Source organism: Eulemur rufifrons, chromosome 8, assembly GCF_041146395.1.
Source record: "Eulemur rufifrons isolate Redbay chromosome 8, OSU_ERuf_1, whole genome shotgun sequence".
Lineage (NCBI taxonomy): Eukaryota > Metazoa > Chordata > Mammalia > Primates > Lemuridae > Eulemur > Eulemur rufifrons.
The window spans coordinates 48696793-48711133 of NC_090990.1; the positions used below are offsets into that span (position 1 = coordinate 48696793).

The following is a 14341-nucleotide window of genomic DNA, read 5'->3' on the forward strand; positions in this document are numbered from 1 at the left end:
CTCATCTCTTGCCAGCTTCTCTGTTTTTTCACTTCCAAGCAATTCATGTCTCTTTATTCCTTTCCAGCCAAAGTAGTTGCTGAATGTACTGAAATTTAATTATATTCTCTGTGCCTCTTTCTTGTGCCAGCAATGTGCTTCTATCTAAAAAGCGCTGCTACAGTCTGGCTACCCTTTTGAATCCCTTGTCCTTACCAAATGTCATCATACTTCGTGCTAAAGTATCCTCAATGACTCCTCCACTCACTCCTTAAAGCCATTGTCTCCCAAGAACTTCTGAGCTCACCATTGTATTGACACGGTTCTCTTGGGAATCACCAGTGATGTAATTTAATCCAGTGACCTCTGCCAAGTCTTCATCCTCTTTAATTTCTCTGGAGCATTTGATATTCTTAACCACCACCTTGAAATACTTTTTCCCTTGGCTTTCTTCCTATCTCCTTCTCACATTGCCTTCACTAGTTCTTCTTTTAATTCCCTAAATGGGAACATCCTCTGAGGCTTGTCCATCCTCCTTTCCTCTCTCCCTCTCTCTCTCATGTTGACTTCATCCTCTGGCATTGCTTTAGCTCCCACTTGATTGTAATGCTTCCCCAGCCTGGAAGGACCAATCTCAAGTCATAAGATTCTCCATCCTGGCACGCAAGAGTCCATACTAACTGGGTCTACCTTACCCTTGCAGCCACATTTCTCTCTTAGTATGTTTCCGGAGGATAGTTTGATATCTTCAAAGAGCAAGAATTTAGAGGCAGAGAGATATGACTGTAAATTTTGGCTCCATTATCTACTGGCCATGAGCTCTTATGCAAATAACTTCTCTGAACCTTTTTTTTTCTCACCTTTAAAAGCAAGGATAGAAATAGTGCTTACAAGGGATATTTTTCACACTTTGAATTAGTATGTCTGGCACCTCACAGGTACTCAATAAGCAGAAATTACTATTATTTTTGTTACAGGGATGACTACAGATCTTTTAATGGAGCCAATGTTGTGCACAAGAGAATGTGGGTTGGAAAGGAAGCTGTAGGATCCGGCAGCCCACAGCATTAACTGGGGTGAGGACAGAGACAAGAGAATCCCAGCAAAGATTACAGAGGCAGCTGTTTGGCCGGCTTTGGTATTCCTTGTGCCCAACCTGTTAGCATAAATTCCCCCACCCCACAGCCTGGATAAAATCCATCAGGGTGGAGAGGGTCTGACAGGAGGGCTGGGAGCCTGTCCAGTACATAACCTCAGCCTCAACCAATGTCTATAGAAACTTTACTTCTGGGAAAAACAAGTATTACAAATAGATATATTACAAATGGGTATTATGAACAAGCTATAGTATTTCCTTATTGAGATTATGCTGCATTATCTCAATAAAATCCATAAAAATAAATCTAGGAAGTAGGTACTAATTTGAATCTGATTTGGGGGATAAGAAAACTGAGGCTTGAGATTCAGAGTTTGCCCAAAGTCACACACAGCTCGTGAGTGGCAGAGCCAAACCCCGAGCCCAGTTCTGCCCAGGTCCAGAGCCCAGGTGCTTCCCTATTTCACTCTACTGCTTTCATTTTCAGGCTGACTGAAACATATGAGCCCAAGTTATGAGCACATGGTAGCTCAAGCTGACATTAAAATTACTGGCATCTGTTCAGTCTACTTCCAGGCAGACTAGAACCTCTCCCACTGGCATTATAAAGTAACTCCACCACAGAATCAACCCTGGTCACCACCAAACATTCAAACTAACTATCAGAAAGTTACGTTATAGGGAAAAGAAATGCTTCTGAAGTTAAATCACTTCCAGAGAAATGCAGCTGAACTCTGAGCAAATGTGGCAAAATACTGGTTGCAACTCCCTCTAGAATTTGATTGCATAAGCCAGAAGGCACTTAGTTCAGCTGTAGTCTTTGAAAATGTCCATAACCTCCCAAAATAAAATGGTTATAGCCTCTAAGCTTTTACAATGTAATCATTTCCGTTTATGAGTGGAGTCCATTGTTTCACAGTCCCAACACTGTTTACCTAAGAACCAGTAAAATGCACAAGAAAGGGAAGCAGGCTTTGGAATCAAGTAGACCCATGTCAACAGCCCAGTCCTGATACTAAGAAATCTCAACTTCATATACTCTCCAGGGCTCTCATGCCCCATTCAGGCAAAGGTTGCCGTCAGCAGGTTTTGTTCCTTTATTCCAGTCAACCCATAGGGACAACTGAGCATCAACAGAGTAAGGTGTAGCTCAGAAACCAGAGAGCTTTCAGTCCTTGAGCATTCTGCTTTTACACCAATGGTCCTCATTCTTGCAAAACGCGGAGCCCTTTGAGGACAGAATGGAAACTCTGCTGCCTCTCCCCAGGAATTGCTCCAACTTTGGTGTCAGACATCCTTGGATTTGAATCTTGGCATCACCACTTAACAGTTGTGCTTCTTTGGGCAAGCCACTTAACTATCGAATGCCTTAGTGTCTTGATTCATAAAAGGGGCATTCAGTATGAATCTCACAGGATTGTGATGGGAATTAAATGAATTGATGCATTAAGCACTTATCTCAGAGGGCGGACAAGGGAGTGTAGCGTAGTCATTAGCAAGGCAGGCTCTGGTGTTTGAATTGACAGCTTACCAGCTGTGGGACCACTTAACTGCTCTGTCCTCGGGTTCTCCATCTGGAAAGTGGGGATTAGTCATAGTGACCAATCTCATGGGTTATTATAAGACTGAAAGGAGTTAATATGTATAAAGTACTTACAGCTTAACATAAAAGCATTCAAAACTACCACAGCCATTATTGTGATCTCAGATGAAACACATGGCAAATATTTAATACATGGTAGCTATTATTAAGCTCACTAGGATAGGAGCTGTGTCTTCTCTCTTCATGATTCTTTCATATTTCATCATATACTGGTCTATCTATATACTCTTCAGTGTATATTAATAGTGTATGCAGTATCAGTATGCAATCAGCTATATCCTAAATGATTGGCTCTATGTGAAACTAGGGAAAAATGATGACATAGCCCAAGCTATAGAGAGATTTATATTTCAAAACCTTGTATCTCACTAAAACAGTAGCCATGCAGTATATAAACCTAGTAAATCCTGGTCAATGATTCTTGCATTTTCTCTACCTGGCATTCCCAAAAGCATCTTTTCAAGCAGAGTATTGTTTTCTCTCACTTGTGTAAGTGTGAATTGCTCAAGTGGGTTCTTCAGAGACACTGTGATCATTGACAATGCAAGCAACAGGGACCCAGATCACTAAATTACTGGCTGATCCAGAAAGCTCTATCCATTTATCCAGTGGTTCTCAAAGTGAGGCCTCCAAGCCAGAAACATTCTCATCAACTTAGAACTATCAGAAATGGAGAATCTCAGACCTCCCTAATCAGAAACTGTGGGGGTGGGGCCTCCACGCGGTTCTGATGCCTGCTCCAACATCAACTGTGCTGATCGGTACCTGAGATTCAGAGAGCAAGCCGGTCCACAAGGAATACAGATCTCAGAGAAAACTGTGCTTTCAAAGGGGAAAAGGACCTGCGGAAGCCCTCCTATTACCAAAACTACCCCTCTAGCTTCAACAGGGCCAGGGTCTGTCTCCTCTTTCATCTGATGGGGCGAGGACAAATGCCATGCCATGGAACCCGCTCTTTTCCTGTAGACATGTGTGTCCAGCTAGAATCTGCTTCAAAAGAATAGCATAGGCGATGTTTTAAAGGGCAGCAGTCAGAACTGGGGCATCAGAATGTGGGAAATGAACCAGCCCAAGTGACAGGGACTGCAGGGGAGGTTTGGGGCTGACTTATGAATGTGAACTTGGGTCCTTTTTCAGCACCTGCTGTTAGAGCCCCCTTCCTATCCTAGAGAAACATCCTGAACTCAGTCCCCTCCACTCTAACATAGCTCTGCTTTTTATCTGTGAGTCTTGTTCAACTTGGGCTCACAAGTAGAGCAACCATATGCCATTCAGGTTAGAGGCAAACAAGTCACAGAGCAGGCTTCATTCTGCACACAAATGTTAGTGGGTGCCACAAAATCCTCCCCTCACTTCCTAAATAATCACTTATGTAAAGTGACCAGGAAATAGCAGGCCAGTAGTAAGCTGCTTTACCAGGAGTCATTTCAAATGTATTATCACCTAAGGTGTCACTTCCCTAAGATGGAAAGAGATAAAGCCACTGGGTCTGCCCTCCTGATCCATCTACAGCCATGATGTAATTACGCTTTTTAAAAAACTCTACTCCTGGTCATGGCTTTCATATCTAACATTAAGAGATCTGAAAGGACCCCACATCCCCACTTAGTACTCTCTGGTAAAGTGAAAGAAGCTCTATCAGCAGTTTACATGGTCCCACCGTACTCACACCTGACTCACGCACGTCTCAATGCCTCGCATCTGAAAGGTTCTTCCTTCATTTTCCTTCTGGGAAGAGCTCATTTAAACTCTAATACGGTCAAAGTACCATCAGATCTTTGAACAATGTATCAACTTCAACATCCACCTTTATCCCCCTCCCCTTCAAAAATTATATAATTTTTTAAACCGCGCTGAGGCAGATGTGTGTTTACTTTGAGAAGTAAAAATGTTAACATTTAAACTGAAAGCCTGTTTCAGTTTTAAGGTACTTAATTGCCTTACAGCGTATAATAAACGGAGGCCATCTTGTGATTCAGCTAATGGAGGGAGTGATAAAGAGATAGCAGCCGGGGACCCTATTCATTCCAGTTTCCCTTTGTACTTGGTTTACTTTGGCACTGCGCCTCATGTGTATTTTACACTTCTTTACATTTTGTACATCCCTGTATGACAAATACTTGTCAAACAAAAACTAAACAGATTTATAACCCCTTAACTTGAAATGAGCCAAAATGGAACTGCCAAAACTTTATGACTTCATTTTCTTTCATAGTTTTCCACTACATTGGTTCAAACAGACAGACCCCACCGGAGGTCAAGCAGAGGTCATTTCACTTTCATTACTAAAATATAATTTACAATACGCCAGACCTAAACAAGTTTAGCCTAAAGGGTTTGTATAATGTAAACCATCTGTTCCTCAACAATACAGCTAATTTCCTGCCGTCACCGTGCCGTCTACTGACTGCTTCTTTAAGGGTTTTTATGATTTTTTAACTAGTTCAGGATTTATGTAAAATTTGAAAATGAGTCTGTAGTTAAGACTCATTTGTACCAAGTAACTTGAGCATTTTAAAAATGCAAATCACTGTGTAAATTGTTCCCCTGAAACCAGGTTTTTTCGGGGCATGTCTGTACCGGCTGCTGCACAGGTGTTCGAAGGAAAGGTTTGGTGGAATCTGCCATTTTAGATGCTTTCCATGCCTCTTTCTAATGCAAACCCCCAAATTCGGTTCTGAGGGACTCTGGGAAACTACTCGTTTCTTCGATAGGTTGGAGAAGAAAGACTTGGGACTATGTAGATGGTCCACTGGGTATTGGCGAGATATGACAAGAAACACTTTGAGGCAAAATGTAATCTCTTTCATGTGTCTGAACAGGGAGAAAGAACAATTATAATTCGACAGAGTGACCACACACTAAAGGCCCACCTCGTAGCCCTGCAAGGTGGCAGGGCCCAGGCTGAGCCTCCAGAGACATTTTGCATCCAACTGGGACTGCCTGCCAGCAGGCTTCTCTACTTTCAGAGAGAATGGGGTGGCCCGAAGCAGAGGGCTTTGCAGATGCAAGTGCAGCTCTTTTGGCTCTCTTGAAAAATCTTGATCCTTTCTTTAAGCCTCTTTCTCCAACTGTAAAATGGCAAGCATAAGTGTTCTTCTTCCAAAGGAGCCTACGAGAGAACTAATTTGCTTACCTCAGTGGAGGAGAATGCAGCCTTCCTAGCAGCGAAGCCCCAGGGCTGTGCGTCAGGCCAGTGCCAAGGTCCTGTCCACCCCCCTCCTCTTCCCATCTCCAGAAGTTTGGCTGGTTCACTTTCTTTTCCCACCTGCCACCATCTACTCTTCCATATGGACGCTTGCTGCCTCCACCTCCATCCGCGTGTCAGAGGAGCAGGGCACAGGTCACCCAACCTCTCACCCACCCTCGGGCTCCCAAACAAATTCTCTGTCATTTTCTTTAAGAATTTTTTTAAAAAACTAACAACTACAGGAGAACATAGAAAGATTAACAGGAGGAAATTTCAACACATTTTTTAAAAAACATAGAGGGAGTTATAGAAGACTGCCGAAAGAACTACTTAAGGCTGTAAATGGAGCTAAATCATTTGCACTTACTCCACTTCCTGGGCGACTTCCCTAATAAGGATAATAAGAATGATTTAAAGAGCACTTATTAGGTGGAAGTTACTTTCATACATCATTGTATTTAATCCCTACTGCAACTGTGCCAGCTAGATTTACATTATTTCATAGACATGGAAACAGAGGTTCAGAAAAGGAAACTCACTCAGGATCAGCAGCTGATATATAGGACCTACCCCACAAAGTTGCTCTGCTAAATGAGTTAATATTTGATAAGTGCTTAGAATAGTGTCTGGCACATAGTAAGTGCTATATATAAGTATTAACATTGTTAATAGTAAGCAGCAGATCCAAGAGGCAAACCCAGATTTGTACGCATCCAAAGCTCACTTGGTTTGAATTACGTCACACCGCCTATGGGTTCGTTTCAAGCAGTGGAGAATGAGGGGGTGTTGGGTTTCTAGTTCCTCATTAAATCAGTCTGGGGATCCTGTTTAGGTCAAAAAGTTACACCTGCTATGCTGTTCTAGGGACTGCCACAAAAAAATTGGACTCATTTACATCATTTGGAAAAGTTCTGATGGAAATCCCCAATCTTAACCTCATGTAGGAAAAATTCACCTTGGGTTACTCTTGCCAACAAAAGTAAAATCATCCAAGCGCTGCAAGAGAAAAAAGTAGAGTGAGTTCAACAGGTTAGTTACCTTTCTCATCATGCACACCTTGCTCTCCCACAGAATCCACACCCTATAAGCAAAAGGAAAAATTGTGGATGGACCTGTAATTGCAGAAGAAATTTCCTGATTCAGTCAGATGGAAAGATTGGCCTTATGTTTTTTAATTTAATTATTTAATTTTTTGAACTGGTAATATACTCACCTGGTTCAAAAATTTAAAAGTATAAAGGTGCATGAAGTGAAAAATCCCTCACCTCTGCCCCTTCCTTCTAGTTCCACCTGCCCCCAGTAACCACTGCTATCTGTTTCCCAAGTACCCTTGTATCCCTTCATGGTTTCTTTGTGCTTATGCAAAGAAATATGAATATATCCATTCTTTTCTCTTCGTCTCTTTCACAAAAGCCACATACAGCATTAATTGTTCTTTTGCCTTTTTAGCTGAGCAAAAGGATTTTTGGAGACCTTTCCATATCAGCACATAGAAAGCATCCTCATTCTTTTATATATATATATATAGAGAGAGAGAGAGAGAGAATATTCTGTTTACTAGCTCCATATAATTTATTTAATCAGCTCTCTTTATGGGGACATGTAGGTCATTTCTAATATTTGGCTATTATAAACAATACTATAATGAATAGGACTAGATCAATAAGCTTTTAATTTACTGAAAGTTTAAAGCAACATATTACCATTACTTTCAGCACAAGTAAATTTCCTATAATGCATTTCTACATATAAAGCCATAAAAATCTGCTTTGATGAACAGATGAGACCAATTTATAATGAGAAATATTATTTGCATAGAAGAATTAATGTTCCAAAATCCTTGATTCCATCTTGTCATTTTAAGTGGGTGTTTTGCTGCAAGTTTATTTACACATATAATTGGGTTAGTGGGCATTTTGCCCTGGAAAATATCAGCCTAGAACAAATCTTATCGTAATGAATTCTAAATTAGTAGAGTTTAGATATGAGAAATTTTCTACTCAATTTTCTAAACTGTTGTTTTAAAAGTTTACAGAGAGTTCTGTATTGCGATTTAAAAATGTACAGAGAGCTCTGAATTTCCTATGTATCTGCAACATTGTCAGTTTCAACTGGGATACTCAGAAGTATTCTTTTTTAAAAAATAAAGATTTAAAGTGCAAGGGTTATTTTAAAAATCAGAATTTTATGTACAACAACATTGCTTTTATAACCTTTTTTCTAACAAATTAGACTAAACAATCAGGCTAGATTTGAGGTGAATTTTAAAACAGTAAAAACACATGATATTATAGACATTTATTGCCAAGATCAAATATCATAATTCAATACTTATTTTCATTATGAGCTAGATGCCTTCTTCTGTCTATTTTAAGGTCAATCTATAAACAACCCACTTGAGAAGCCCCAGGGTTACAAATTGGTATAAAAGGCAATGCTTCCCTTCAAGAAACTGAAATCTGGTTAAGAGGACAAAATATATGCATAAAAAGAACAGCAATATCAAGGTAGTTATAGCTAAAAGTTAAATAGCACTTACCATGTGCCAGACACAGTTCTGAGGACTTTACAAATGTTGTCATTAAAACTTTACAATAACCCTATGCAATAAGTATAGTTATGATCATTCCATTTTATAGATGAGGGAATTGAGGCCCCAGATTATATATATATTATTTGGTATCCAGGGGCATATAGCTGGTATGAAGCCATATAGTGGAGAGGGCAGAGTTCCAACTCAGATGGTTCGGCTATGGAGGTCCCATGTGTAATAAGCCACCAGGCTGCCTCTTGGATGTGGTGGCCTTTACAGTAAAGCCAAAGGACCCCAGTGGAGCAATGACCAGAGCATTCAGGGAAACTTTCCGGAGAGGCGCAGCCTAAAATAGACTTTTTAGGAAAGAAAGGATTTGATAAATAGAGAGTAACACATCCCAAACCTTCCCACCTCTACTGTGAGCACCTCAGAAGAACAATCTTTCACTTTTGTTTCTCTGACTTTTAGCACAATAAATATCCTAAGAATGGCAGAGCATTGGAGGAACAAAATATTGGGCAAGAATGTGCATGGTTTGGGGGTCAGTATTGAGGAGACCTATTTAGCTAAAATGATGCTATCACATAGGCGGTGGTCTCCAACCCCCGCTGTGGACCAGAACCAGTCCATGGCCTGTTAGGGACCTGGCTGCAGAGCTCCCCTGCACCCCACCCACACCCCGTTTGTGGAAAAATTGTCTTCCATGAAAATTAGGAACTGGGGCCTGCACAGCAGGAGGTGAGCAGCGGGTGAGCGAGTGAAGAAGCTTCATCTGTATTTATAGCCACTCCCCCACTCCCCATCGTTTGCATCACCGCCTGAGCTAGGCCTCTCCCCCACCCCCTCACCCGTTAGTGGAAAAATTGTATTCTGTGAAACCAGTCCCTGGTGCCAAAAATGTTGGGGACCACTGACATAGAGGAGTAGCCAGGGGTCATGTCAGGAAGGTGGCTTAGGACCAGACCACAAATACACAAAGGGTCAGGGTAAGAATCCAGGATGTGTCCTCTGCAGTAGTGCTGCTCACACCCTAACATTCACAGAAATCACTGGGGGCTCATCAAATGCACACGCTGACTCAGTAGGTCTGAGGTGGGCTGGAGAGTCTGTGTTTACGGTAAGTTTTGAGTGATGCTGATGTTGCTAGTCCTCGGATCATACTTTGAGTAACAAGATGCTAGACAATAGTAGGAAACCGTTTCTGGGCTGGGGTTGGCAGTGAAGGATAGGGGTGGGATAGAAAGTTGCCTAAGACACCTCCTCTAAATTTCAGCCTACTGGGCTGGCATGGTGGCTCACGCCTATAATCCTAGCACTCTGGGAGGCTGAGGCAGGAGGATCCCTTGATGTCAGGAGTTCAAGATCAACCTGAGCAAGACCGCACCTATACTAAAAATAGAAAAATCAGCCAGGCATTGTGGCTTGGGAACTGAGGCAGGAGAATTGCTTGAGCCCAGGAGTTTGAGGTTGCAGTGAGCTATGATGACACCACTGCACTCTACCCGGCGTGATTGAGTGAGACTCTGTCACAAGATAGTAATAATAATAATAAGCTGCAGCCAACAATTTTAAAGACATATAGACCTACAATATTGTATTTAATCTATTTATAGAACCTTTTTCTATATGCCTCACCCTTCCTTTCAGACTCCAAGATGTCTTGCCTGAAGAAATATTTTAAGCCACACTTTTCCTTTCTTTCATACAGAGCAAGGCTAAAGAGCTGCCTCTTTCTGCTGTACGTTTTATGGAAGAACTGGGTGAATGTGCCTTTGGAAAAATCTATAAAGGCCATCTCTATCTCCCAGGCATGGACCACGCTCAGCTGGTCGCCATCAAGACCTTGAAAGACTGTAACAACCCACAGCAATGGACAGAATTTCAGCAAGAAGCCTCCCTGATGGCCGAACTACACCACCCCAATATTGTCTGCCTCCTAGGTGCTGTCACTCAGGAACAACCTGTGTGCATGCTGTTTGAGTATACGAATCAGGGGGACCTCCATGAGTTCCTCATCATGCGATCCCCACATTCCGATGTTGGCTGCAGCAGCGATGAAGATGGGACTGTGAAGTCCAGCCTGGATCATGGAGATTTTCTGCACATTGCAATTCAGATCGCAGCTGGCATGGAATACCTGTCCAGTCACTTCTTTGTCCACAAGGACCTTGCGGCGCGCAATATTTTAATTGGAGAGCAACTTCATGTAAAGATTTCAGACCTTGGGCTTTCCAGAGAAATTTACTCCGCTGATTACTACAGGGTACAGAGTAAGTCTTTGCTGCCCATTCGCTGGATGCCCCCTGAAGCCATCATGTATGGCAAATTCTCTTCTGATTCAGATATCTGGTCCTTTGGGGTTGTCTTGTGGGAGATTTTCAGTTTTGGACTCCAGCCGTATTACGGATTTAGTAACCAGGAAGTGATCGAGATGGTGAGAAAGCGACAGCTCTTGCCATGCTCTGAGGACTGCCCGCCCAGAATGTACAGCCTCATGACAGAGTGCTGGAGTGAGATTCCTTCCAGAAGACCAAGATTTAAAGATATTCACGTCCGGCTTCGGTCCTGGGAGGGACTCTCAAGTCACACCAGCTCTACTACTCCTTCTGGGGGGAATGCTACCACGCAGACAACCTCCCTCAGTGCCAGCCCAGTGAGTAATCTCAGTAATCCCAGATATCCCAATTTTATGTTCCCAAGCCAGGGCATTACACCACAGGGCCAGATTGCTGGTTTCATTGGCCCACCAATACCTCAGAACCAGCGGTTCATTCCCATCAATGGATACCCGATACCTCCTGGATATGCAGCATTTCCAGCTGCCCACTACCAGCCAACAGGCCCTCCCAGAGTGATTCAGCACTGCCCGCCTCCCAAGAGTCGGTCTCCAAGCAGCGCCAGTGGGTCAACTAGCACTGGTCATGTGACCAGCTTGCCCTCATCAGGATCCAATCAGGAAGCAAATATTCCTTTACTACCACACATGTCGATTCCAAATCATCCTAGTGGAATGGGTATCACCGTTTTTGGCAACAAATCTCAAAAACCCTACAAAATAGACTCAAAGCAGCCATCTTTGCTAGGAGACTCCAATATTCATGGACACACCGAATCTATGATTTCTGCAGAACTGTAAAATGCACGACTTTATAAATGTGGTATACAGGACAAACTAGAAAGCCGTAGAAAAGATTTATATTCATATGTTTTTATTAAAGTAAGGTTCTCATTTAGCAGACATGGCAACAAGTATCTTCTGTGAAGTTTAACTGTGTCTTACCAAGCAGGACAGACACTAGCCAGAAAAGAAACAAAAACAACGTGGGATTTACACTCCATCAGGGTACAAGACATGACGCTGGGATTGGAACATAATGGTTTCAAGGACTGAAAACTGCAAACCAGTGAAGAGGAAAAGAACCTTGTGATTAGATACCAAACCAAAAAGGAAAGTCAAATGGTGCTTTGTGACTGGTCTCTCCCCAAAATGTATATATACCGTAGCATTTGTCTACCTGCTGTCTTTTCTTTGGGACAGATGTTCAGGAATTATATTGATTCAGTTTAGACTCTGTGCATGTTTGTATGGCAGTGATGTTCAGAATCAATGAGGAAACTTTAGGCTAAATTTGAAATCCCGGATGGAAATGAGCCATAAGACAAAGTAGATCAACCCTGAAGCCTTCTCCATAGTGGGGCTTCTTTGTGAACCTCCTCTTCTTATCATGAAGGCCTTTTCCACATTTCCTTTTTCACTGTGTGTTTACACAGCCCTTGAAATAACACAGGGCATTGGACCATAAGAAGCCTAGATGTGGGTGCTGGAAATGATTGTTGGTCGATAGTTAACTTTGCCACATTAGGAATGAGGTGACAAGGGAAGCACCGGAGTCCCTCAGCCTAGATCAGCATCCAAGGGAGAGGAAAAAGAGTTCCCATGGCGACAGCCTCCACAGGCGCTTCCCTGGATCAGTAAAATTGAAAAATAAATGTGTGGCTGTAGATGAGCACACCCATGCCTTGCAAACTCTTGTTGACAGGTTGTCCAAGGTGTCGGGGTGCTTACCATCAACAGACTCTAGGGAAGTAGGAAACCCCATGATGATACCAATATTTAGTAAATTAAAAGTTTCTCTCACTTTTTTTTCCATGCTAGAAATGTTCACAGATTTGATTCTAGCCCCAAGAGTTATAACAATTTATTCATAGAGTTAGTTGGAATCTAAAGACAACGAATTCTAGTTTGTAAAATATTACATATTTCTAAAAAGCAAATACTGAGTTCTCATTTCAAAGACTAGCAAGAACTGAATTTTCTAAGCTGGTAAATACAAGCAACACGATCATTTTTGCCTTAGTTAGAGGGAGGTATCAAATGTGCATCTCATGGCATTTACCTGCCAACCATGTTTTGCCAAGTTTAGAATTCTTATGGGTTTCAAGTTCTATATAGAAAGGAATTTCGTATTTGATTTTTCTCTTGTTAAAAAAAAACTCCTTTATTCTAAGAACAATGTCTCAAAGTCTCATTTTCATTTTAAAGGTATAAAAGAATTGTAAAGAGAATTACAGGATCTAAAGTAATTCCTGGAAATGATATTTAATGAGGAGAATGTATGAAAATTAGAAACACATTGATTTTTCTATTTTTTAAAATAGAATTAGCATGAGAAATCAAGAAAATATGTTTACCAAAGTGTGTTGCAATTTTCCCAAACCTGAGTCTTCAAACCACAAACATGAACTTATAGGTACTGTGAACTCAAGGAATTGGCTATATCCAGATTTCTGGACAATAAATTAAGACATTTTTGTGGCATAAATAAGCTGATTCAGAAATTACATTTCTTAGCTTTAGGTAGAGGAGAATATTTGTATCCTTTTGTTGCTATGCAACTGTTTAATGATGAAGCTTCAAACCACAATTTTGTATATCATATGACAATCAATTGTTTTCCAAGAATATTTATTATTTTAAGTAAACACAATTTCAGTGAATCTGAGTTTTTCTAGGAGTCCCTTAAAGGGAAATTAGCATTCCATGAGCCAGTAAAATACCTACTCTGGAAAAACATTACAGATAAAAAATGAATTCAAGTTAGTTTTTTATAAAGAACTATAACATTTATTTTAAACATTTTATAATAACTGAAATCATTAAGGTGAACAAGCGAAATTTCAAAACCACTTTGTAATAATGTATTTTATAATAGCACTGTGATACTATATAACACAGTTCCTTTTGTATTAAAGTAGTATTTTTTCACAAACTGAAAAATATCTTTTGCTTTGTTGACAATGTTTTGTAAGATGACTTTATTTTCAGATTTTTTTTTTTGCACAAAACTATGTTTATGGTTTGTATCACAGAAGTGAAAATATATCTCTGCATTTTTATATCTGGTCTGTTTTCTTGTTTCCTTTGTTTGTTTTTAGCTTGATATAAACTTTCTTCAAATATATGATGGCCATATTCAGATATCTCACCCTACCATATCTTTCCCTATTTTCACTGCATGCATTTAATCATTGTATTACTTAATGTTTGATTTGTTATTATGGGCATTTCAAATAGACAAGCATTGAATTGTAATGACAAAAAAAGGCTATTTTATATTGAGGATATATGCATTTGTATTTCACACACCAGAGATGATATTAAACACTGATTATTTTATGCTGCTGTTTATTAAAAATGTTTACTATAAAATATTATTTCCTGAACATTGCTATCATAGAGGTATTTGGAAATGTTAATATTATTTCTCCTAATTATTTACATTTCATAGAAAGAGGAATCACAATTCCTATTTCTTGTTATTTCAATGAAATGATATTTTTTAAGTAGGCTTTTAAAATGGACTTGGGAATTCTTTTCCTAGAGACGGTAGGTAGAGGGGGAAATCCCAATGATTTCATAACCAAATACTATCCACC

General features: G+C 40.6%; 1 protein-coding gene across 1 annotated transcript in view; it reads left to right on the forward strand.

Moving 5' to 3' along the window:
* ROR1 (receptor tyrosine kinase like orphan receptor 1) overlaps positions 1-14114 on the forward strand; it is a 373290-nt gene extending 359176 nt beyond the window's left edge. The window contains exon 9 of the mRNA XM_069478025.1: positions 10113-14114. Coding sequence (XP_069334126.1) covers positions 10113-11540 — 1428 coding nt within the window. The 3' untranslated portion in view covers positions 11541-14114. The remainder of the gene's footprint in view (positions 1-10112) is intronic.
* Positions 14115-14341: the final 227 nt, after the last annotated feature.